Source organism: Mesoplodon densirostris, chromosome 10, assembly GCF_025265405.1.
Source record: "Mesoplodon densirostris isolate mMesDen1 chromosome 10, mMesDen1 primary haplotype, whole genome shotgun sequence".
NCBI lineage: Eukaryota > Metazoa > Chordata > Mammalia > Artiodactyla > Ziphiidae > Mesoplodon > Mesoplodon densirostris.
In genome coordinates this window covers 35,721,367-35,744,003 of record NC_082670.1, presented here as the reverse complement: position 1 = coordinate 35,744,003, position 22,637 = coordinate 35,721,367, and the positions used below count along the sequence as shown (strand labels likewise).

At 54.2% G+C, this 22,637-nt stretch overlaps 1 protein-coding gene across 1 annotated transcript in view; it reads left to right on the top strand.

Moving 5' to 3' along the window:
- GLP1R (glucagon like peptide 1 receptor) overlaps positions 1-22,637 on the top strand; it is a 31,620-nt gene that overhangs the window by 7,789 nt on the left and 1,194 nt on the right. Inside the window, exons 3-12 of the mRNA XM_060110315.1 lie at positions 695-802; positions 8,365-8,483; positions 8,831-8,937; positions 12,389-12,542; positions 13,096-13,255; positions 17,909-17,969; positions 18,514-18,583; positions 18,704-18,792; positions 19,135-19,273; positions 20,174-20,215. Coding sequence (XP_059966298.1) covers positions 695-802; positions 8,365-8,483; positions 8,831-8,937; positions 12,389-12,542; positions 13,096-13,255; positions 17,909-17,969; positions 18,514-18,583; positions 18,704-18,792; positions 19,135-19,273; positions 20,174-20,215 — 1,049 coding nt within the window. The remainder of the gene's footprint in view (positions 1-694; positions 803-8,364; positions 8,484-8,830; positions 8,938-12,388; positions 12,543-13,095; positions 13,256-17,908; positions 17,970-18,513; positions 18,584-18,703; positions 18,793-19,134; positions 19,274-20,173; positions 20,216-22,637) is intronic.

Here is a 22,637-nt window from a genome sequence, read left to right as displayed (position 1 = left end):
GAAGTGAGAGAGAGGCATGGACATATATACACTACCAAACGTAAAATAGATAGCTAGTGGGAAGCAGCCGCATAGCACAGGGAGATCAGCTCGGTGCTTTGTGACCACCTAGAGGGGTGGGATAGGGAGGGTGGGAGGGAGACGCAAGAGGGAGGGGATAGGGGGATATATGTATACGTATAGCTGATTCACTTTGTTATACAGCAGAAACACACCATTGTAAAGCAATTATACTCCAATAAAGATGTTAAAAAAATGAAAAAAAAAGAGCAGAGGCTTGATAGGCCTGTGTTCCAGTCCTGACCTGCAGTCATGACCCAGTCACCTGAGGAGGGTTATCTTAGCCTGGAGAGCTACCATCCCCCTCCTCCGTGGTGTGTAATTTAATAACAGGCCCATGAGGATCGTTTATTGAGCACTTACTATGCTCAGTTATCTATGCTAGCTCTGCTATTTGTCCCCACAAAGCCCTGTGGGCTGGGGATCAACCCCATTTTCCAGGTGAGAAAACAGAGACCTTAAGTACTTTGCTCCAAGTCCCACTGTTGATAAGTGGCACCTGCTGGGCGGGTAGGAAGCCTCAGTGGAGGTGAGCTGAGCGCAGGTTTCTGCCAGGCAGCCTCCCCGGTGGGGAACCTGGGGGGAAGGGCCCCGGTCAGACTGGGACTCAGATGCCCTCGTCCTGCTGCACCAGGCCTGTTCTGCAACCGGACCTTCGATGACTACGCCTGCTGGCCGGATGGGCCGCCGGGCACCTTCGTGAACGTCAGCTGCCCCTGGTACCTGCCCTGGGCCAGCAGCGGTGAGTCCCCTCCCCCGCCCTGTGCCCAGGAGGCCGGGGTGGGAGTGGAGCTGGCGTGGGGTTCGCGCTGCCTCCTTTCCCCTGAGACACAGCCTCCCCGCTCCAGGAGGTCTTTGGGCCTCCTCCTGGTGGGCTGCCTTTCTTGCCTTGGGGGTGGGGGGCAGTAGGGGGTGGCATCGGTGTAACCTGGGCCTGAGGCCCGTCCTGGCAGGTGGGGTCTGCGGGGAAATCGTGGCGTCTGACTTAAGAAAGAAATGTGAGCACCCTCCTGCCTCAGGAAAGGAGTCAGGTAGGAACAGTTCCTGGCGGTTCGGTGTGGGGTAGGGTTACTCAGAGGTGTCATTGCTCTGATGCATGTGTGTGTGTGTGTAATGTGTGTGTTTGTAGGTGCCGCCCACCTGGTAGTGGCCTGTAGCCACCTCCTGACTCTTCAGGGGTTCACTGCTCAGATGAACCCCGACGGGAGTAGTGATCGGGGCCTTGGTGAAGTTGCCCCCCAGGCCCTCCCCGGCTCACTCCTGTCTGCAGGGGACAGTCTGCACTGGGAAAGCTGTGACTCTTTGGAGTACAGAGATCTACAGAGGCTGCATGGGGAGCTCTGACTGGAGGGGGAGTTAACGTGGCCCCCAACACCCACCCACTTGTCCCAGGCACCAGGGAGGCTAACAGGAGACAAGCGCCCTTGCCTCAAAGAGCTCACAGTCTAAGGAAGGGAGAAAGGGCACTACTTTATAATAATGGCGTTAAGTACCTGCTATGTGCCCAGTCCTGCCCTGAAAGCCGAGTATTCATTTAATCTTTACAACTACCCCGTGGGTGTGCTTGTTTTGTACAGATAGGGAAACTGAGGCCCCAGAAAGTTTAAGTCACTCGCTCCAGATGACGTGGTAAATGGCAGGGCCAGGATTTGAAGCCAGCCTGTGCTCTTAATTACAGTGCACTGAAGGGGCCTGAGACCAAGCAGAAACTGGCCCAGAAGCAAGTGTGAGATTGAGGTCATACTCTGGGAAGCTAGAGGGCTTCCTGGGAGAGGCAGCCCCTTAGTGGAACATCAGGGCAGCTGGCAGGGCCCAGTGTGAGCTTCACCTCAGAACACAGGACTGGAGTCAGATGAAGCCCAGGCAGGAGTCCTGAGGAGACTCTCTCCTGCTGTTCCCTCCCAGTATACCCACCCCACCCTGAGGTGCACAGGGAGAGCCTGGGCCTGGAAAGAGGCAGGCGCCTGCGTAAGACAGAGCAGATCAGTGCCCTTCACGCAGCGTTTCTGCGGCCAGCTGTAAGCACTTTACACACCTACACTCGTTTAATCCTCACAACAGCCCTGCGAGGCAAGCACTCTGGTGACCCTCCCCTTTTACACAGGAGGAAACTGAGGCAGAGAGATGCTAAGTGACTTTTCCAAGCTCACACAGCAAGTGAGTAGCAGACCTACAAATAAGCCGAGGAGTCTGGTTTAGAGTAAGCATGTTTCACTGCTACACCAGGCTTCCTCCAGTGTGCGGGCACGTACGTGTGCGTGTGTGTGTGTTCCTGTGTGCGTGGCTCTGGGCATGGGGACAGGCGAGTGGCCTAGGCCTCTGCTGGCTGGGCACACCCCGAGGGAGGGCGGTGAGCTGCCTGCCCTCTCCCTGGAGATGAAGAAGTCGAGTTGTACAATCTTATGGTTCTGCCTGATGCTGCTCCGAGTGGCTGTGTGAGCTTGAGTGAATTTCTAGACCTCTCTGTGCCTCAGCTTACCATGTGGGAGATGGGATAAAGCCAGGTGATGGGGGTGTTGGGAGGATTGTAGGTTCTTGAAAATTGGTTGCTGTTAATTTCTTCCACCTACCTGACTTACCTTGCCCACTTCCCGCAATACACACACTTTCCTCGCTCCCCAATGGTTTGGGACTGGCTGCCTGTCCAGCTGGGGCCAGACCTCTAGACCCCAGGGAGCCAGGCGCAGGACAGGGCCCATCACTCAGCACTAAGCTGCCCCCAGCTCTGCCTGCCGCTCACGGCTCCATCCATCACCTTTAATTTTATTTGAGCAGGAAATAGGTCCTGGTGGTGCCCGTTTATGAGCGAACACGGTTTTATTGCTTTCTCCGTGAAGATAACGGCCACTGTGCAGGCCCCCTGCCAGCCCCCCCCTCCCCCGACTCACCAAGCTAATTCACTCCCTTTTCTGACACGTGGGATCACAGACTCTGCCTCCTTCTCCCCTCTCTCTGAGTTAGGGACCTGCAGAGACACCCACCGTGGGCTCCTGCAGCATAATTGCTGTCTCTGGCCTGTCCTGGCTGTTCAGCTTGGCAGAAGCTGGCACTAGGGGCTTCCCTCACCCCCTCCCAGAGCATGGGGGAGCAGGAAGGGGGCCGTTCTGGAACTTTCTTGGGCCGATCAAGGGGGTAGACTGTGGAAAAACGTCATAGTGGGAGTTCAAAGTGGAGAGAAGCAAGGGGGACAGGTCTCAGGCAGGGTCCTGGCAGAAAACACACTCAGCTGGGAATTTGAAAAGAATTTAATGGAGGGGCCACTTCAGAGGCTGGCAGGGTTAAGGGGCCAAAAAGGTACATAAAGCACCAAGGACCACAACAGTGGGAAGCTTTAGCATCCCTAGACCCGAGTGGGGCAGGAACAGCTGGAGGTCGTGGTGATGGAGAGGCCACCAGCAGGGCAGGGCCTTGGCCACAGAGGGGCAAAGCCACTGCCAGAACCTCAGAATCAAGGCAAGAATGGAGCAAGGGAGAAATACCCCAGCCTCTCTCTCCTTCCACCCTCCTACCTTCTGCTGGTGCCTCCCATTGCCCAAACCCAGCGGAGGGCAAAGAGCCCAAGTGATGCTGTCCACGGGGCTCAGCCTTCTGGGGTGCAGAGCAGGGCAGAGGGATGAGTGACTAGAGAGAGAATTAAATTCAGAACAATTCCCCGGGGCAGGTCTGTGTCAGGAGCTGGGGATGTCAGTGAGACCTTAGGGGTGTGTGAGTATACGGGCATGGGGGAGAAGGGGTGACCTTCCCCATGGGGCTGAAGAGGTCAGCTCAGGGGCCTGGGAAGTGGTGCTGAGGGAGGTCAGAGCCACCTCTTCTGCCTGGGGTGTGGCACCAGGAAGGCTTCCAGAGGGAGGTGATGTCGGGGCTAGGCCTGGAAGAACAGGCAGATGGAGAAGAGGGAAAGAGTGCCCTCCAGGGAGGGAGGATGTCAGGCTCAGAGATGGGGCCAGCCCAGGCCTCAGAACTATACAATATCCCAGGGAAGCCAGCCAAGTCCTTGAATTCTGACCCCTCTAAGTCAGAACTGGGGATTGCACAGAGAGGGTGGGAACAGGTGAGTCAAGGAAGGAAGGCGTTCAAAGGAGATGCCTTGTGTCCACAAGATTTTCTCTGTAAACCAGAAGGCTGGAGTGGCTTCAGAGAGCCTCTTGCCACCCGAGGGCCCTCCAGCAGCCTTGTTTAACCACAAACAGCTGATCTGCTCATTACAAATCATTCCAGTCTGATTAGCTGCACCCCCTTCTGATCCCTACCTGTTAGCTTGGTTCTAATTATAGGAGAGTCATAAAATGTTTTAAAAATTGTCTATAACTCACAGTTCTTGGAAACTCTGACAGGTGCCTCCCTTGAGCTTTTACAGCAGGCCAGGGTTGCCAGAGGGAAACCGAGGCCCCAGCTTGGCCCTGGAGGAGCTCCGGCTGAGGCGGTGTCCTAAGCTCCAGCCCGCCCCCAGTGAAGGGGTACTGTTTTGAGGAATTGGTGGGGGCAGGGGGGTGGCAGCAGGTCTTTCACTGTGACTCTGTTTTGAAGACCAACCAGGTACCAGGCACTTCACATGCTTTATCTCCTAATCCTCACACCAGAGACCTGGGAAGTTATCATGGTTCCCATTTTACAGATGAGGAAACTGAGACCTGAGGAGGTCTGCCCAAGGTCCCATAGCTGGTTGAGGGCAGAACCAGGATTGACCTTGAGTCTGTCGTTCAGAACCCGAACTCCTTCTCCTAGGCTGTGATGTGATGTGTTGCCCCTCACCCCCACCCCAAGCAGACACCTTCAGTTCGAGGCCTGCCTTTGACCGTCATTCCAGCACTCTGGGGAGGGCCTATGACTGCCCGCTTTGAATCTTGGCTTCCCGGCCCAGGAGATGGGGGCCCAGAAGTCCGTGCTGGCCATTGCTGTTGCCAGGATGCAGGAGCTAATGGATTCATGAGCGGCTCTCCACAGCCCTGAGTGCCCGCGTCCACATGGAAGGGCGGCTGTTAGCTTGATTAGAGACGCCGCTGCGGTTTCCGGGAGGGGAAGGGTTTAATTGGGGGTTTTAGTTCCAGCACCAGGGTCTGACTTAATGAAATATCCCTAGGCCTCCTGGCATGCGGCCGGATGCCTCCTGGTATTGACAAGACCAGAGCCAAGGCTCTGGCTATGATTTATCAGCAGCACCTGGGCCAGATAAAGCTGGGCTGATAAGCCGGACTGTGTCCAGACCCACCCCATCTCCAGCAAAGATGGGCACCTGGGGACCACAGCCTGGCCAGGAACCAGCCCTGGCTTTTAATGTTTGCTGCTAATGAAGGATAATTGACAGACACACTCGCATAGGCTCACTGAGCTTCGCAAGGACGCAGTGATCCCTTGACACTGTTCCAGTAACAATTACGTCTGTGCACACACTGCCTCCCTACCCTCCCAGCTTGCCCTGAGCAGAGGGCCCAGGAATGGCAGGGTGCCGGGGGCCCAAACTGGCAAGAGGACCTGCTGGGAGGATGCTGAAGGTTGGCAAATCCAAGCCTGGAGGAAGGGCAGATAAATGGCACATGGCCATTGTTGACTGTTGGCAGTGAATTTGGCTGCTGACTTCTGGCCTCTGGAGACCAAGAGCTGAGGGCTGCAATCTTTTTTTTTTTTTTTTTTTTTTTGGTGGTACGAGGGCCTCTCACTGTTGTGGCCTCTCCCATTGCAGAGCACAGGCTCCGGACGCGCAGGCTCAGCGGCCATGGTGCACGGTCCTAGCCGCTCCATGGCATGTGGGATCTTCCTGGACGGGGGCACGAATCCGTGTCCCCTGCATCGGCAGGTGGACTCTCAACCACTGCGCCACCAGGGAAGCCCCATGAGGGCTGCAATCTTGATTCTGCTGCTTCCTGGCTGGATGAGTTTGGGCAAGTCACTTGGCCTCTCAGAGGCTCAGTTGCTTCATCTGTAAAGTGGGATTTGCTGTGCCTACCTTGTAAGGTGGTCATGATGTTCAAAGGTGTCAGGCATACAGCAGGTGTTCAAAACCCGATTCTATGAGTGAGCAGCCTGCAGAGGGGGTTCGAAAGGAGCAGGTAGGAAGGAAAACATCAATTCAAGCGCCTCCTGTATGCCAGACCCTGTGCCAGCTGTGGCAAGTGGCTGTTATTAGGGTCACACTGCTGCGGGCTGCGTACTGGGTACCTGGCGCTGCGACCGTTTGGGCCCCTTTGCGATGTCCTCTCCCTTCCCCTGGCCCCTCTGCCTTCTCTTTTCTCCCCATTTCCTCCCATCTAAATGGGTTTCCAGAGAAGGTTCTGATATCAGTCTCACTGTCCATGGAGTCAGCCCAGATCCCCATCACTGCTCTGGGGTCATCAACTCCTGAAGACTGGTTTGGCTCTTATATCAGAAGACTCAACCCCTGGTGAAGAATTCCAGGCATCCATGCAGCAGATAAGAGAGACATTTGGGGGCCCTTGTAGTTGCTTAAATCAGACCTGGTGCCTCCCCTTCTCTGCCTTTGTCCTTTCCTAATTTTGTTCATAAATGAGTCAGGGGGCTATTGGGACACTGGTCTTCCCACTGCCCCAAGGCCCATCATTAGATTTTCAGGCTTTTGTGTCTCTTCCTGGGGAAGTCTCTTAAAATGCAGTTTCTTCTAGAAGCAGTGATGCCGCAAGCTGACTCACCCCACAGTATTACCAGATAACTTCTGTCTCCTGAAGCGGGCCAGGGTCTCTGAAAGGGAGTGGAGAAAGGGGAGAGTGAGCTGGGAGCCAGGGACCGGCTCAGGGAGGACAAGGGTCCCACTGGCAGGCCCTGCAAGTGCCTGACTGTGCAGGCAGAGAGCTGTCCCTGGCCCCTAAGGTGAAGGTGTCCTGGCATATGGCAGCAGTGGGCGGGTCGATGGTTTGTGAACTGTGAAATACAGCCCTGTCCTAGATGGTGCGTCCCTTCCCGGCCCTGGTGGTGTGGGCCCTGGGGTCGAGGCCGCCGCCCTCAGGCGCTCACGTTAATGATCCTTTTCCACAGACCTGCCCTTGCTGCAGGTCTCCAGCTGGAAACTTCTGAGCAGCCACTGCCCGCCAGGGCCTCGCGGCTTCTCCACGCTCCCTCCTTCACGCTGAGCCTTCTCCCCACAGCTGGGAGGCTGGTCTTTAAAATCTTTTGGCCTTTAGAGTTTTTAAATCTTTTAAAATTCGTCCTGGCTCCAGCTCCCCTCCTTGATCCCCCTGTGCTAAATCTCTCCCCACTTTTGTCCCTAGTTTCCTGGCCCTGGCGTCAGACTTACATTTCCTCTCAGACAAAAGTAATCCCCTGTGCCCTCTTGTGATCTCACTGCAAACTTGGGGCCGCAAGCCATCCCCCTCCCTGGGTGGGTGGACAGTGAGGCACGGCAGGTGGTCGCCTCAGCGCCAGATGCCCAGGCGGGATGTGAGTGGACACAGGGACATCCCACTCCCCGCTCTGCTGGGCCTGTGTTTGATCTCTCTCGGTTTGCATTTATGTTATTCCTTTCTGCACCTTTTGGTTTTTATTTTCTGTGAGAGTCTTGATTCTCTGAAGCCAGGGACTGTGCTTCCTTTCTCCTTCAGACTGGGAGCTCCTTGAGGCCAGGGGCTGGATGTTTCCCCACTCTCAGACTGGGAGGTCTCCAAGGACAGTCTCCATCTCCAGCTACTTGGAGCTACCTGAAGGGAAGAGCTGGTCTTCCCTCCCCCCACCACTACCCCTTTGAACAGAGTGTCTCTAAGGGCTATGTGTCTGCCATTGACTATGTGTTCCTTTTAAATCAGATGATCTTTGAGAATAGGACTCGGTCTCCTCCATCAGATTAGAACTTCTTAAGGGCAGGGCTGTGTCTCCCCTCAGACCGGGGCTCCCTGAGGATGGGGCTGGGTCTCCTTCTTTCTCTCAAGAGCTCTATGCCCACTTTGTTCCTGGGGTCTGCTCTGCCCAAGAAGGTGGGGCCTGAGTTCTGTGAATCAGCAGTCTCAGAGGGTGGCCGTGGGTCTGTTGGGGCCACTGCTCGTCAGCACCAAACCTTGTCCATAGCACGATTTGAGGCAGGGGTGTGGAAATGGGCTAGCGCGGTCTCATCTCCATAGTGTGAATTCATCAAGCTGCATTCCAGGGTGTCTGAGAGGAAAGGCTGAGGGTGGGTCAGACAGGCACATGGCAGGAGAGGAAGGCCCGAGGGTGTGTGTGTGTGTGTGTGTGTGTGTGTGTGTGTGCGCGCGCGCGCAGAGGGGTCAGTTCTGGGGCAGCTGGGGTGACCCCCAGGGTGGAGAGGGGTGAGGGGCAGGTGGCCTTGGGCTGAGGCTCAGCTACTGCATGTCTCCGCCCCAGTGCTGCAGGGTCACGTGTACCGGTTTTGCACCACCGATGGCCTGTGGCTGCACAAGGACAACTCGAGCCTGCCCTGGAGGGACCTGTCCGAGTGCGAGGAGTCCAAGCGAGGGGACCAAGTGAGTTGAGCCGGCGAGCTAGGGGGCAGCAGGGTGCCAGCTTCATGGGAGCAGGGACCTGGGCATCTGGCGAGTTGGCCTGTGGCCATCTGCCCATTCCCCGGCCTCTCGGGCTTTGCACACCATGCTTTCTGGACAGAGGTGGTGTGCGTTCACCTCTCCGGCCTTGGAACAGGGCCCTAGAAATCCGAGGACCATTGCCATAGGTTATTCTCTTTCTTAGTTCCAGGGTCCCAGTGGGGCTGCGTTGGGGCCCCACCTCTGCCCCTGTCCCATGGGAAAGAAGAATGTGGGAGAGGAGGGTTGTGGGCCACCCCTTGTACACTGTGTCCCCCGTGTGCACACAGAACTCCCCGGAGCAGCAGCTCCTGTCCCTTTACGTCATCTACACGGTGGGCTACGCACTCTCCTTCACTGCACTGGTCATCGCCTCGGCCATCCTCCTGGGCTTCAGGTAAGGGGGCTGCTTCAGCCTTACCTGCCGTTCTGTCCCCAAATAGAGGAGGGGGCGCCAAGCCGAAGCAGCAGCGCAGCAGGTTCCTCTCCTAAGAGATGTCCAGAGAACCCACACCGTCTATGTGGTAGACTTATGAGGCTGAAAACACAGGCTACGACACTGTGTACTTAGTCTAATCTGTGCCGTGTAAATGTGTGCGTATAATACCGCAAAAAAGGAAAAACAAACACTACACGTGCACACACAAAGCACATGCTCCACACCTTAACAGTGGGTGATAGGAGTGGGGGAAGTCCTCTCCGGTGAGCGTATGTAACAGGTCATCGGGAATTCAGTATGATTTTAGACAAGACCTCGGGGTTAGAGATTCTGCTCTCTTTGGAGCTTGTCAGCTCCCATGGAAAATCCTTTCCTAGGTCTAACCTGGATGAGCCGTTCCTTCCAGAGTACCAGGCTCTTCCCATGCCCTCTGCACTGATGGCGGTGGGCCAGGAGGGCTGGGTTCAAGGGCAGGAGGGATTCCGAGGGTAGGGAGCTCAGGACACCAGCCAGCAGGAACAGGAGAGGTGACATTCCTCCCATGGTCCCCATGGCTTCTGGCACAGTCAGGGCTGGGCACACAGTCAGTGCTTCATAAATGCACTCATTGAGAATATTCTCCTCTTTTATTATGAAATGTTCACCTGTGCACACACACCATCCAGCCCAAGAGCTAAAGCCCACCGCGCAGTTAAGCTTCCCCGAGTAATGCTCCCTCCTCACCAGAGGGAACCCCCGAGGGGCCACTTATAATCCCCACGCATCTCTCTGTACTTTTACCACATTTCTAAGTATCTATATGAATATATAGTGTGGGGTTTGCATATTTTAATGGCATGTTGGACATATTCTTCAGCAGTTATTTTTGGCCTGACATTATGTTTTTGTGAGGTTCATTCACATTGATACAGGCAGTTCTGTTTCATTCATTTTAAGTGTCACTCCATTGTATGATATATTACAGTTTATTTGTTATCCTTTTAATGGACATTTGAGGTGTTTCTCTTTTTTTTCTTCTCTGAATTATAAACCTTGCTACAATGAACATTCTTACCCATGACCCCTTGTGCATTTCTCCAGGGGCACATGCCTCTGAGTAGAATTGCCTGGTCTGAATACAGCGTGCTGTTGCAAATTTATTAGGGGTTGTGAAGTTGTTCTCCAAAGTGGTCATGCCAGTTTGCCCTCTTACTGGTAATACATGAGAGCTCCCTTGGCTTCACATCCTCACCAGTATTTCCTATTTTCAGACCTAATTCTTGCTAATCTGAAGTGTGTGAACTATCTCACTATGATTTTAATTTGTATATCACTGATTCCTGGAGAGATCTAGCATACTTTTTATGTTTCTTTCTGTGAGTTGCTTGTTCATATCCTTTGCTCACTTTTTTATTGGCTTATTTGGCTTTTTCTTTTTATTTTAGGCATTCCTTGTATATTCTGGATAGTAATCCAGGATATATCCTCTCAGCCTGTGGTTTATTTTTTCACTCGCTGTATGGTGCCTTTTATGCACAGAAGTCCTTAATTTTAATGGGATGAAATATATCAATGTATCTGATTTTATTGATAAAATAAATTTTTCAGTAAGTGTTATCAATTGATAAAAATTCATTTTTCCAACTGATAAAAAAATATATCAATTTTTTTCCCCAAAGGCCAAATCTCTTTATGGTCTTGTTTAAGAAACCTTTCCTTATCCCAGGGTCATAAGTTCTGCACATCCCTTATGGCTGTTTGGTGAACCTGGAATTTATTTTTGTCTGTAGTGAAAACAAGAGATTTAATTTCATTTTTCCATGTATACATATGACATGTATACATGTTAATTGCATCAGGACCATTTACTGATAGCAGTGCCTACTCTGCCAGGCAGCAAGCATCATCTGTGCCTGAGTGGGTCTCTGTCATGTGGATTGTTTTCCATTGGTCTAGTTATCTGTCCCTTTGCCTATGCTATGGTGCCTTAACCACTATAGATTCGTCAAAAACCTTGGTTTTCTTGGGACTTCCCTGGTGGTCCAGTGGTTAAGACTGCACGCTTCCACTGCAGGGGGCATGGGTTCAAACCCTGGTCGGGGAACTAAGATCCTGCATGTTGTGCGGTGTGGCCAAAAAATAAAAACAACTTGGTTTTCTTATAGCAAGGGCCCCCACATTGTGGTTCTTTAGCAGTGTCTGGAATATTCTTGGCCCTTGGCTCTTCTTTATAAGTTTTTAAAATTTCCATCAAAAAACTGTTGGAATTTTTATTATATTTTTATAATAAATATAAATATATTTTATTATAGCTATATTGAATTTATTCAATAGCTATATTGAATTTATTATAGCTATGAATTTTATTATAGCTATATTGAATTTATTGGTTATTGTGAAGAGAATAGACACTTTCAAGGTAGTCTTTCTATCCATGAATCTTCTGTTAATTTTCATCTTCTTTAATAATTTTAAGCAAGTTTTACTGTATTCTCCATAGAAATCGTGCTTTCTTCTGTTAGACTTATTTCTAGGTAGCCAATTAAAAGTAGTGCAAATGAATTTTTAAAATTTACTTTTTAATTGTTTATTGCTGATGTACATAAACATACACATCAGCAACCTTATTGAATGAACTCTGATTAGTTCTAATAATTTGTGTGTTGATTCTCTTGGATTTCCTATGAAGATCGTCTATCATCTACAAATGATGACAGTTTTGTGTCTTTATTTCCAATTCTTATGCATTTTTCTCCTTGCCTTCTTACAGTGGCTAGGATCTGTAGTACAAAGTTGAGTAGATGTGATGTAAGTAGATCTTACAGCTAGATAATCCTAATTTTGTTCCTGATTTTAAAGGGAATCTTTCTAAAAATGTCCAGGTAAGAATGATGTTTGCTCCTTGTTTGGCTAGATAGCCCTTATTGGGTTAAGAAATGCCCTCATCTTTCCGGTTTGCTATGTGTTTTTACATGAAAGGATGTTGAAGTTGTATCCAATACTGTTTGAATTCCTGCCGTATGCTTAGCCTCACTCTGCCTCTGTAAGGCAGCCTGGAGGCATATTAGACAGGGGCTGTCATCAAGAAGCCAAGCAAGTCCCCAGTGGGGAAAGTGGTCCTCACACAAATCACTTGGGTTACACGTGACTTTGTAGAAGAGAAGATGCAGCAGAGAAAAGATAGAGTGTGGACGGGGTTGGGGGTGGCAGTAATCACACAGCTGAAGACTTCATGGCCAGGCAGGATTTGAGTTGGATCCAAAGGATTTTCAAGGTTATGGGGAAGAAGGGTATCCAGAGGAGGAAAGACAGGAGCATCATGGCCCCAGAGCTGGACACATGCCTGAGGTGTGCTTTGGCCTGAGAACCGGGGGTTGTGGAGCAGAAGTGTCGGCCATTGTGCCAGGGCGGGCCCTGCTTTCTCCTGCAGACACCTGCACTGTACCCGAAACTACATCCACCTGAACCTGTTTGCATCCTTCATCCTCCGAGCACTGTCCGTCTTCATCAAGGATGCAGCCCTCAAGTGGATGTACAGCACGGCCGCCCAAAAGCACCAGTGGGATGGGCTCCTTTCCTACCAGGTGTGTGGTGTCTCCATGGAGGGCCTGGGGAGGGGGTGGACAGGCCATGAAAGTCTGTCTCCCCCACCCCACCCAGGCCTGATACAAAGAAAGGCAAGAGCTTCCCAGGCCTGGTCCTCAGGGAGCCCCCAGTGTGATGGGAGAGGCAGGGAGAGGCTGTCCACCCTGGGGAAGCCCCCAGCCTAAGAAGGGAGTTACTGCCCCGCCCTTAGGGAGTTCTGTTTGACTCAGGCGAGTGGTTTTTGGAGACAGACCTGGGTTTGAATTCCAGGCCTGCCACTTAACTAGCTAATTTTTAGGCAAGTGATTTAACTTCTCTGGACTCCAGTTTTCTCACCTGTATGGGGATAATATTAGTGTCCTCCATCCAGGATAGTGAGGATCCGATGAGCTAAAGCAGGTCAAGTTCTTAACACTGGCTCCGGCTGGAAGTTGTCAGCTCTGTCGCCCTGCCTTCACCACGGCAGGGTTGCAGCTGGGGCAGGACGGGGAGGGGGTCAAGAGGGGCAGGCGCAGAGCTCTTGTCCCCTGGGGACCCTTCCTCTGCCCCCAGGACTCTCTGGGCTGCCGGCTGGTGTTCCTGCTCATGCAGTACTGCGTGGCGGCCAACTACTACTGGCTGCTGGTGGAGGGGGTGTACCTGTACACGCTGCTGGCCCTCTCTGTCTTCTCCGAGCAGCGCATCTTCAGGCTCTACCTGAGCATAGGCTGGGGTAAGGCCAGCTGTCATTCATTTCACTCCCCTGCCCCGACTGAGCACGGGGGGGTGGGAGACCCTGACCCCTCTTGGAATGGCTGCCTTCAGGCTACCCCAGGAGGCCAACTGGGTACTCAGAACACACTGCTGGGCCAAGGTATGGGGCCCACTGGAGAACCCCCTGCTGGGCACAGGACTCGCTGCCCATGGCGCTGTCAAGCCATTGTCCCCCATCCCCACGCCTTTGCCTGACTCTCCTCCCTTAAAGGAAGCAGAGGCCTTCACCCGATCTGGCCAAATACACGATGCACACCATTGGCTGTCATGGCACCGGCCTCAAAGATCCCCGCTGCCAAGACCCTTTGGGGATAGAGCCCCACATCCAGTCCTGGGCAATGCAGCCCCTAAGGGAAATGGAGGGTCCTGAGCCACATGGCGGGGGGTCCCTGGGGCTGCGGGCTGAGGGGCTATGGCTCTGTCACATGATGATGAAGAGGATGGCTCAGAGGAGAGCCGAGTAAGGCAGGGGGGTCGGCCGGAAGCCAGCTGAGGAAAGAGTGGACCCTGGATGTGCCTGGAGCCCAGCTGGAAATGTTCTAGCCGAAAAAGTCTGCCAAGAACCATTGTGTCTTTTTTTTTGCTGGAACATTTCTGGTTGTGCTTCTGCCTCTCGCCATGTGGGATTCCGATGAGAACACGGGTAGGATGGGGCAAGAGCTGAGACACCCACCCTAGCAGCCCCTCACCTCCACCCTCTACCCCGGAAACAGATGCAACAGCATCTTGAGGGGCCCACGGTGCCCACCCAGGATGGAGCCAGGAGCAGGCCCGTCTCTGGGCCTCCCACACCACAGGACCTGCCTTCCTCCTCCCGCTTGCCACACATTCACTCACTCCTCCTGCCTGCCTCGGGCTGCCCCCTGACCTCTGCAGACTTCCATGCTCCTCCCTTGATGTCCCCTCCTGCCCCTGAGCCTCTGCAAGGCTGTGCCTGGTCCAGCCCGCCTCCTCGGGAAGCTGCCTCGGGTTGCCTGGCCCTTGGCTCTGTGCTCTGTCTGGCCCTCTCGGTCTCCCTGTCCCTGTCCTCACACTTCGTCCCTTGTTGCTGATGTTCTTAGGCTACTTCATTCTGTACGGCCCCATTTAGAGTACCTTGAAAGGAGCTTTAACATGATCAGTGTCCTGACGGCAGGGCCTTACAGACAGAGCAGGCATTGGAACTAGGCCTCCTGACTCCCAGGCCCTGGGCCCCATCGCCTGTCACACAAGGTTCTCTGGCCTGCACTGCATCTCTTTAGCCCCTGAGGGCCTGGCCGAGCAATTTCAGGCCTCTGCACACAGCTTCCTGCTCCTACCCTTCCTCCCTCCTCCGCCAGGGCCCAGCCCTTCCCTGCTCGGCCTTCCTCCCCTCGCAGGCCTCTTCATCCTGCTAGGGCCGTCCAACAGGCAGTGGGCAGCTGGAGAGCCCTGCAGCTAGCTAGGGGTGGGGGCGGAGTTAGGTCACTGAGGGGAGCCCTGGGGCGCTGTCCTCAGGGTGGGGGCATGTCTGTCCATCCTGGGAAACAGCATCAGCACTGTAGTGCTGTCACCATGGTGACCTGAGGGCAGGAACAATCTAAGGGATGGTGTGATGTGTGCAGAGGCATGTGGGTGGTTGGTGGAGGGTTTGGGGTGGGGGACGCAGTGTCTCTGAGTAGGAAATGGGAAAGGGGGTGCCAGTCCTTTCCCACCACTTCACACCCCAGCTTGGGGCTCAGAGTCTGAGGAGGCAAAAGGGCAGGACCCAGGGGACACCCCACTTCCCAATCATAACGTCCTTTTCTTGAGGAATTGGGATGGGAGATACAGAGAGAGACAAAGCCACAAAGACAGAAGGACAGAGAGAGACTCACAGAGAGCCCAGAACTCTGTTGTGATGTCAAGAGGCTTGGCCCATGTTGGGAGGCGCAGGAAACAACTTTTAGCTTCATATGCAAATGTAAGAATTAAAATTAGGACTCTGACACGTTGGGGGAATCCCCGAAAGGCATGTCAGCTTCTGCTGCCGTCCACAGGCGGCTGGGTGCCCCCATAACCCACCGCAAGGAGGCTGCACAGGAGGGAGGCATTACTTCTCAGAGCCAGTTTTGTGTGTCTTAGTTCAAGCTTTTTTCTCCAGCCTGTCTTGTTGATTTTCTAAACAGGAGAAGGATGAAGCCAGCAGGGAGTGTGTCATGTTTGCAGGCGGCAGAGCGGTGCCTGCATTTTTTTTTTCTTTTTTTGGCTGTGTTGGGTCCTCGCTGCTGCACGCAGGCTTTCTCTAGTTGCGGTGAGCAGGGGCTACTCTTCGTAGTGGTGCGCAGGCTTCTCGTTGCGGTGGCTCCTCTTGTTGTGGAGCACGGACTCTAGGCACACGGGCTTCAGTAGTTGTGGCTCGTAGGCTCTAGAGCGCAGGCTCAGTAGTTGTGGCACACGGGCTTAGTTGCTCCGTGGCATGTGGGATCTGCCCGGACCAGGGCTTGAATCCATGTCTCCTGCGTTGGCAGGCGGATTCTTAACCACTGCGCCACCAGGGAAGCCCTGTACCTGCATTTTTAAAGACTTTGTTAAGGAGATGCTGATGAATGAATGAAGTTCACCAGGTCTGGCTGATAACATGAGTGTGCTCCCCAGTCCTGGAGTGGGGTCTCAGAGAAAGGCCAGCAGGTGCCTGGGGATGTCTAAGATGGAGGTTTCCAGACATGTGTGTGGCTCAGGGTGTTGGCATGTTCTTGCCTGGACAGCTTCCCTTCTCTCATTGATACACTGACCCACTCACTCATTTGTTCATGCATTCCGTTCTTACTGGACATCTTCTATGTGGCAGGCTCTGCGCTACATGCTGGAGCCTTTGGAGGCCATCTGCCTCTTGTCCAATCTCATGAAGGCCTGTTACTAAAGCATCTTGGATGCTGAGAGGTCAGGGTTATATAAAAATAAATGGCCAAGGAGAGAGCTATCTGATGACAGCGCTGGTCAGCCGTGAGCCGCTCTGCTTCCCCCAGCTGTCTGCACCGTCAAGCACAGTAGCTCCCGGATTACGAGCTGCTCTGTAGCTGCTGTTGAGTGGACATCCGTTTGCTGAGGATGTGGGTGATGGTGATGGGAAAGGCAATGAAGTGGGTTCTGCCCTGAGGGAGACCCCTGAAGCCACACATGTATACACATGGACCCCCCTCCACCACACACACATCGTGTCCACACCCCTTAATATGTATGCTCTTACTAGTCTCAGACACCCACATCTCCATCCCTGAGAGGCACTGATAGAGACAGGCATGGAGAGAGTTGGTGTGGAATGCCATCGAGGGTGGTGGCATTGCGGTCCTGTGTTCTAGTCCCACCTGTGTCCTCCTAAGCTGCCTATCCATCTTCTCATCTGTCACACGAGGATGGACAATCCAATTTTAAGTCAACAAACACATATTGAACTCCCAGGTGAGATGGGCGCTGAGGCTCTGGAGATGAATGAGGCTTTGTCCTCAAGGAGCTGGAAACCAGTGTATTAGTTACCTATGCTGCGTAACAAATGACCCCACACTTAGCTGCTTAAGACAACAATTATGTCTCCCAGTTTCTATGGTCAGAATTCTGGGTTCAACTGAGATGTGTGCCTCGGGCTCAGGATCTCTAAGAGAGGTGCAGTTCAGCTGTCAGCCAGGGTAGGTGTCATCTCAAGGCTTAACAGGTTGGAGAATCCACTTCCAAGCTCACTGTTGAGGTTGTTGGCAGGAAGCTCAGGTCCAGGTTGGCTGTTGGCTGGAGGCCTCCGTCCCTTGCCACAGGGGACTCTCTGAGTGCCCTCATGACACAGCAACTGGTGTCCCCCAGGGCTAGTGATCAAATTAAGAGAGAAAGAGCCCAAGACATGTCTTTTATAACCTTTGAAGACCATCTTTTATAGCCTAATCTCAGAAGTGATATGCCATCATTTCTGCTGTACGTTATTGGTCACACAGACCAATTTGGATACAGTGTGGACCACACCTGGGTGGGAATACCAGGGGTGGGGTGGTTGGAGGCCATCCTAGAGGGTGCCCACCACACCATCCAGCCTCAGCCATGCGGTGGTAGCTGTTGTTACTGTGGCCACTGTGCAGTCAGTTGGGCTGTCAGCGTCAAGGACAGGGCTCCTATCCAGGCTTCTGCCCAGCCACATGCAGGGGCATGGGGGTAGGGGCAGGAGCCTGGAGGGGCTTCAGTGCCTAGAGGAGTTGACTGAGATGGACAGGTGGGCCGATGCAGGGGTGGGTGGCATCAGAGAGTTGGCCTGTTTCCACCTCGTCCAGCATGGCCTCCCTACCCCACTCTTTGGCCCCGTCTCTCGCTACTTGGGTGTCTTTGTCCTTGTGTCTCAGCCAGGACCCTGGGGGCCAGCCCTGACAGTGAGCCTGGCCCGCGGGAGGGGGAGGGCTGTGAGGACTGTGACGAAGAGTCTGGGGTGTTGGGGTGGGTGGTTCCTGCCGCCTCTTCTCCGAAGCACCCAGACCGGCCTAGTTCCATACCTGCCAGAAAGCGTGGCTTGGGGCCAGGCAAGGAGAGGGGCTGGAGGAGGGAGAGGCCCTGGTAGGAGAGGCCTCTGGGTGTGCCTAGCGGTGGCTCTGGCCTGCCAGCCCCTCTCCCCCCTCTCTCTTTCCCTCTCTCCTCTTAGGTGTTCCCCTGCTGTTTGTTATCCCCTGGGGCATTGTCAAGTACCTCTATGAGGACGAGGGGTGAGTGTCCTTCCTGCTCTGAGGGGGTGAAGGGTATGCTGAGGTCCCTGTCCTCAAACCCCATGGGTTTCCTTGGCCCCCGGCGTGTGCAGCTGCTGCCTGTTGGGGGGGGGGCGGTAAACTGAGGGACCAGGCGCTAAATTTATGAATTTAGTTCTCTAGTCCCCCTCCCTCCCCCTCCCCGGATTGTATGATGACAAGAGTGCTGGGTCTGTGGGGTCCATGGTCCCCCCCCTGCAGGTTTTTCTGTAATAACTGTGAGTGAAACGTTTCTGTTATTTTGTGTTTGATGCTGAGTACACACACGAGTGTGACTGTAGGTTAATGAAGGGGCTGTGCGTATCTCTGTGTGTGAATGTGTATTCAGGACTGTGTGTGTGTGTGAGTCCTGGGACTGGTTGTTGGGTAGCTCCTGATGGCAGTGTTTGTGTGGGTCTGGGTGTGTCACTTTGCATGCCCACATGTCTTTGTGTGCCCTGTGCCTGCACTGGGAGCTGGGGGGTCTGTGTGTCCAACCGGGTGCCCGTGTGTCTCTTCTCTCCAGCTGCTGGACCAGGAACTCCAACATGAATTACTGGCTCATCATCCGGCTGCCCATTCTCTTTGCCATCGGGGTGAGTGACGCTGTGGGGTGGGAGAGGGAGCTGCTGTGGGCCCGGGTGGCACTGGGCGGAGGAGCGGGGAGAGAGGGTGTCTTGAGAGGGCCTCCAGCCACCCTCCCCTCTGCCCTGCAGGTGAACTTCCTCATCTTTGTCCGGGTTATCTGCATTGTGGTGTCCAAACTGAAGGCCAATCTCATGTGCAAGACAGACACCAAGTGCAGGTGACGTAACTGAGCTGCCTTTGCTGGGCACCCTCAGCCCTTCCTTCCGGCGGAGTCAGAGATCTTGGGGTGCTGAGCTTGGATCCCTACGTGATCTTTCTTCCTCCACCCAGGCCTGGCCTGGGACCCCAAGCCTTGCCCTCACCCCTGTACCTGGGCAGCTCCTGGGCTTCTGGGGGTCTCCACCTCTACTTCCTCCCCTCCAGGCAGCCTGTCCCAGGGTACTCGGTGGGGGAGGATGTCTGTGACCGAGATACCAGGGCTTGGCGGGGATTGGGGGCACAGAACAGGGAGAAGAGTCCACGGGAGAGGTCCAGAATGCCACCTCCACCCTGCCCCCAGGCTCGCCAAGTCCACGCTGACGCTCATCCCCCTGCTGGGGACCCACGAGGTCATCTTCGCCTTCGTGATGGATGAGCACGCGCGGGGCATGCTGCGTTTCATCAAGCTGTTCACAGAGCTCTCCTTCACCTCCTTCCAGGTGACCTCGAGGCTGGGGCCTCCCTCGAGCAGTCCCAGGGTGGGGATGGAGGGGGGACCAGCCTGTATCATGCAGATAGGCAGCCTGAGGCCTGGGGGGAAAGTGGCCCTTACGGAGCAGAGCCAGAGTCCCCAGGTACGCTGACACCCAGGACAATCTTCTCTAGAGGACATTGGACAAGAAGTCTTCCCGGATGTCGCCGAGGGCACCCAGCCTGGCATGGCAACTGCTGTCCACTGGGCTGCTAGCTGGCGGCAGGTACCCTGTCAGGTGCTTTACACACATTGTGCAGCTAATCCTAGCAGAATCCCAGGAGGTGTGCAGCATTATCCCATTTTCCAAAGGAGGAAACTGAGGCTCAGAGATGTTACAATGAGATTTTCCAGGTCGCATAGTTTCCAAAGCCAAGAATTGAGCCTCTCCACTAGTATTAGATGATGCTGAGGGGGTACGAATGTCAATGGGGGTGTAGGAATATAAGAAACTGGCCCCAGCTCCTCAAATGTCTTATGGGATGGCCACGAGCATGTGGATCCATGCGTGTGCACTTACACATGTGCACACACACAAATAGATCACAGGCCTGGAGCACTGGGGCTCCTGAGTGAACGAATAGGTCCAGGCAGGGAAAATTCCGTGTGATCAGAGGTGGACTTTCTCAGCTCAGGCCTCCTCCAGGAGCGGGTGGTCGAAGAACTTCCGTAGTTTCTAAGCAAGGGGTCTTCTCATTCCTCCAGAAAGGAAAGGAGAAGGAGCCCACCAACCCCATTTCTGGGCCTGACTGGGCTGCCCAGTCTAAGGAGGGGGATGTTGGGGCAGAGCCCCAAGGAGCTTCAGACTAGGCCTGCCTGCCGGGCGCCTCCCTCCCCTCCCTCCTGCTGACGTGACTCTTGCTTCTAGGGGCTGATGGTGGCCATCTTGTACTGCTTTGTCAACAATGAGGTAAGGCCTGCGGAGGGACGTGGAGCCCTGGTGGGCTGCTACCATTGGCCGTCCTGTGGTTTTGCAGTGGGGTTCAGTCTTTTCAGCTGAAATCCCTACTCACCCCACTGAGGCACTGGAGTGGAGGAGGCACCTTATCCCTGTGTGGTTTCCTGTGCCTGGGTCTCTCCATCTCTCTTTCTCTCTCACATACACACATACATGTGCAGGATGCCCTAACCATATATGAACTTGGGGAAGACCCAGCCTCATGTTAAGAGGGTCTTGAGTGAACAAGTGGTGGTGACTGTTACAAGTCACATGCTTGGGGCTTTAAAAATCACCATCTCATTTACTTGTCCCTGCCTCCCCGCAGAAAATATCCCTGCTAAAATTCTGGTTTCGATATTCTCATTTCTCACACATGAGAACGTTGAAGATCAGAGAGTCAGAGACATGCCCCAGGTTTGGCCTGGAAATAGTGCAGAGTCAGGATTGAAATGAATTCTGACTGGAAGGAGAAAGCTCCCTTCTGTGCGTGCAGGCAAGGACCCTGTCCACCATGGGAAGCCACCCGTGGCTTCCTGGTGGCTGGGGTCGGGGTCGGGGGTTCTTGCTGAGCAGATCCCCAGCTGGCCTCTCCCCTCGGGCTCTCCCAGGAGACCCCGCTCGGAGCGCCCAGAGAGCCTGCCTTGTTCAGGCACATTGCCCGGTTCCTTTCAACCCTCCGCAGACACCTCAGGCCCTGGCTCCTCCAGGCCCATGGACAGACATGTCACCATCACTGGGTCACAGAAACACACGTGGCTCCTGGGCTGAGACCTCTGTCCATAAGAGCTGTTCTCCAGACCCAGGGTTGCCTTGGGAATGCGGGGTACTTGTGACCCAAGGAGAAAAGATGGCCCTGGCATTGGTCCTGCGTGGCTGCCAAGGCCTGCGCCAGCTGCCAGTGGGCGGGGAGTGGACACGGGAGGGGAGGCCTGGGGGTGGCTTTGCTGTGGCTCTTGTGACTCAGGAGCCTGAGTGCTGGTCCTGAGTTCTGCTCCTACCCGGCTGTGCAACCGGGGCAGTCACTGCTTCTCTCCCCAAGTGTAAATGCAGGTGAATGAGCTTTACCAACTCAGCCCAAATCCCAGAGCCTGGCGTGGTGCCCAGCCCGAGGACATCAGAGGCAGGAATGAGGGTAAACTGAGGGTGAGGAGGCACGCTGACAGGAGTGCTAGGACAGGGGGCCAGGATTTGTGTTGTCATCTTTGTTGTTTCACTGTGAGAGCTCAGTAATAGAAGAAACCCAATGTCAGGTGCTCATTTAGTTAGTCATTTATTCATTTGGTTCATTTAAAAAAACACGTATCGGGAGTACCTGATGTATGCTGGGCACTGTGCGAGGTCCAGGAAGGAAGGTGTGGTCCCGGCCCTCGTGGTGCACCTCCCAAGTGTAGGGGAGGCGGGGACACACGGCCAGAAACACGTGTGGCCTAGAGTCATGGGCGGGGACTTCCCTGGCGGTCCAGTAGTTAAGACTCCGCGCTTCCAGTGCAAGGGGTGTGGGTTCGATCCCTGGTCAGGGAGCTAAGATCCCACCCGCCACAGGGCATGGCCAAAATAAAAGTTAAAAAAAAAAAGTCATGGACGGCAGGAGACCAAGGGTTAGGACACCGGCTTTGGAGTCAGCCCAGATCTAGGTTCAGGTCCTGGCTGAGATTGGGAGAAATACTTAAATCTCTACACCTCAGTTTCCTTACCTTTAAGCAGGGACTAACATGAGCTGCCTCATAGGATTTCTGTGAAAGTTAATAATCTACGGAGAGTGCTGGGCATATAGTAAGCGCCCCGTGAATGATGGTTTCTAATGACAATTGTCATTACGGGGGCCACAGCAGAGGTTCAGGAAAAGTGCTGAGGGAGAGGGAGGTGGAAGGGGACACAGTCCTGGTGCTGTCCGACTTCTTGCTGGTGTCCGTGAGACCTCTCCAGTCCCCGAGGTGGTTTACCATGGGTGTCCCTCAGTTTACCGTCTCTGTCCCCACCTCCCCAGTTAAGGGCTGTGCCACAAGACTGGCCTGCCTGCTGCTGCACAGGCAGAGGCCACCACCGGCCTCGGGTGTCCTCATCCCAGCTGTCAACACATGCGTCACACACTCAGCCAGGTATCAAACTGGCACAGAGCAGGGGGGGCCATGGGTGGTGTCTGCTCAGCCTCCTTCCCTCACCCAAGCCTGAGCTTGGTGACGCTGCCTGGGATACTGGGGCCATCCTGGCAGGCAGGCTCTGGGCCATCTCAGCTTCACTCAGTTCAGAGAAAGTTCTTTTAAGGAATGGCTTGTGGCCACACCAGGTACCCTGCTGGGCTTAGCTATATGGATGGCAGCCCTGCAGGAAGAGAAGCGGGGTGTTTGCACAGGGATTGATGGGGCTGCTGACAGCTGGCTGTCCTGGTGGC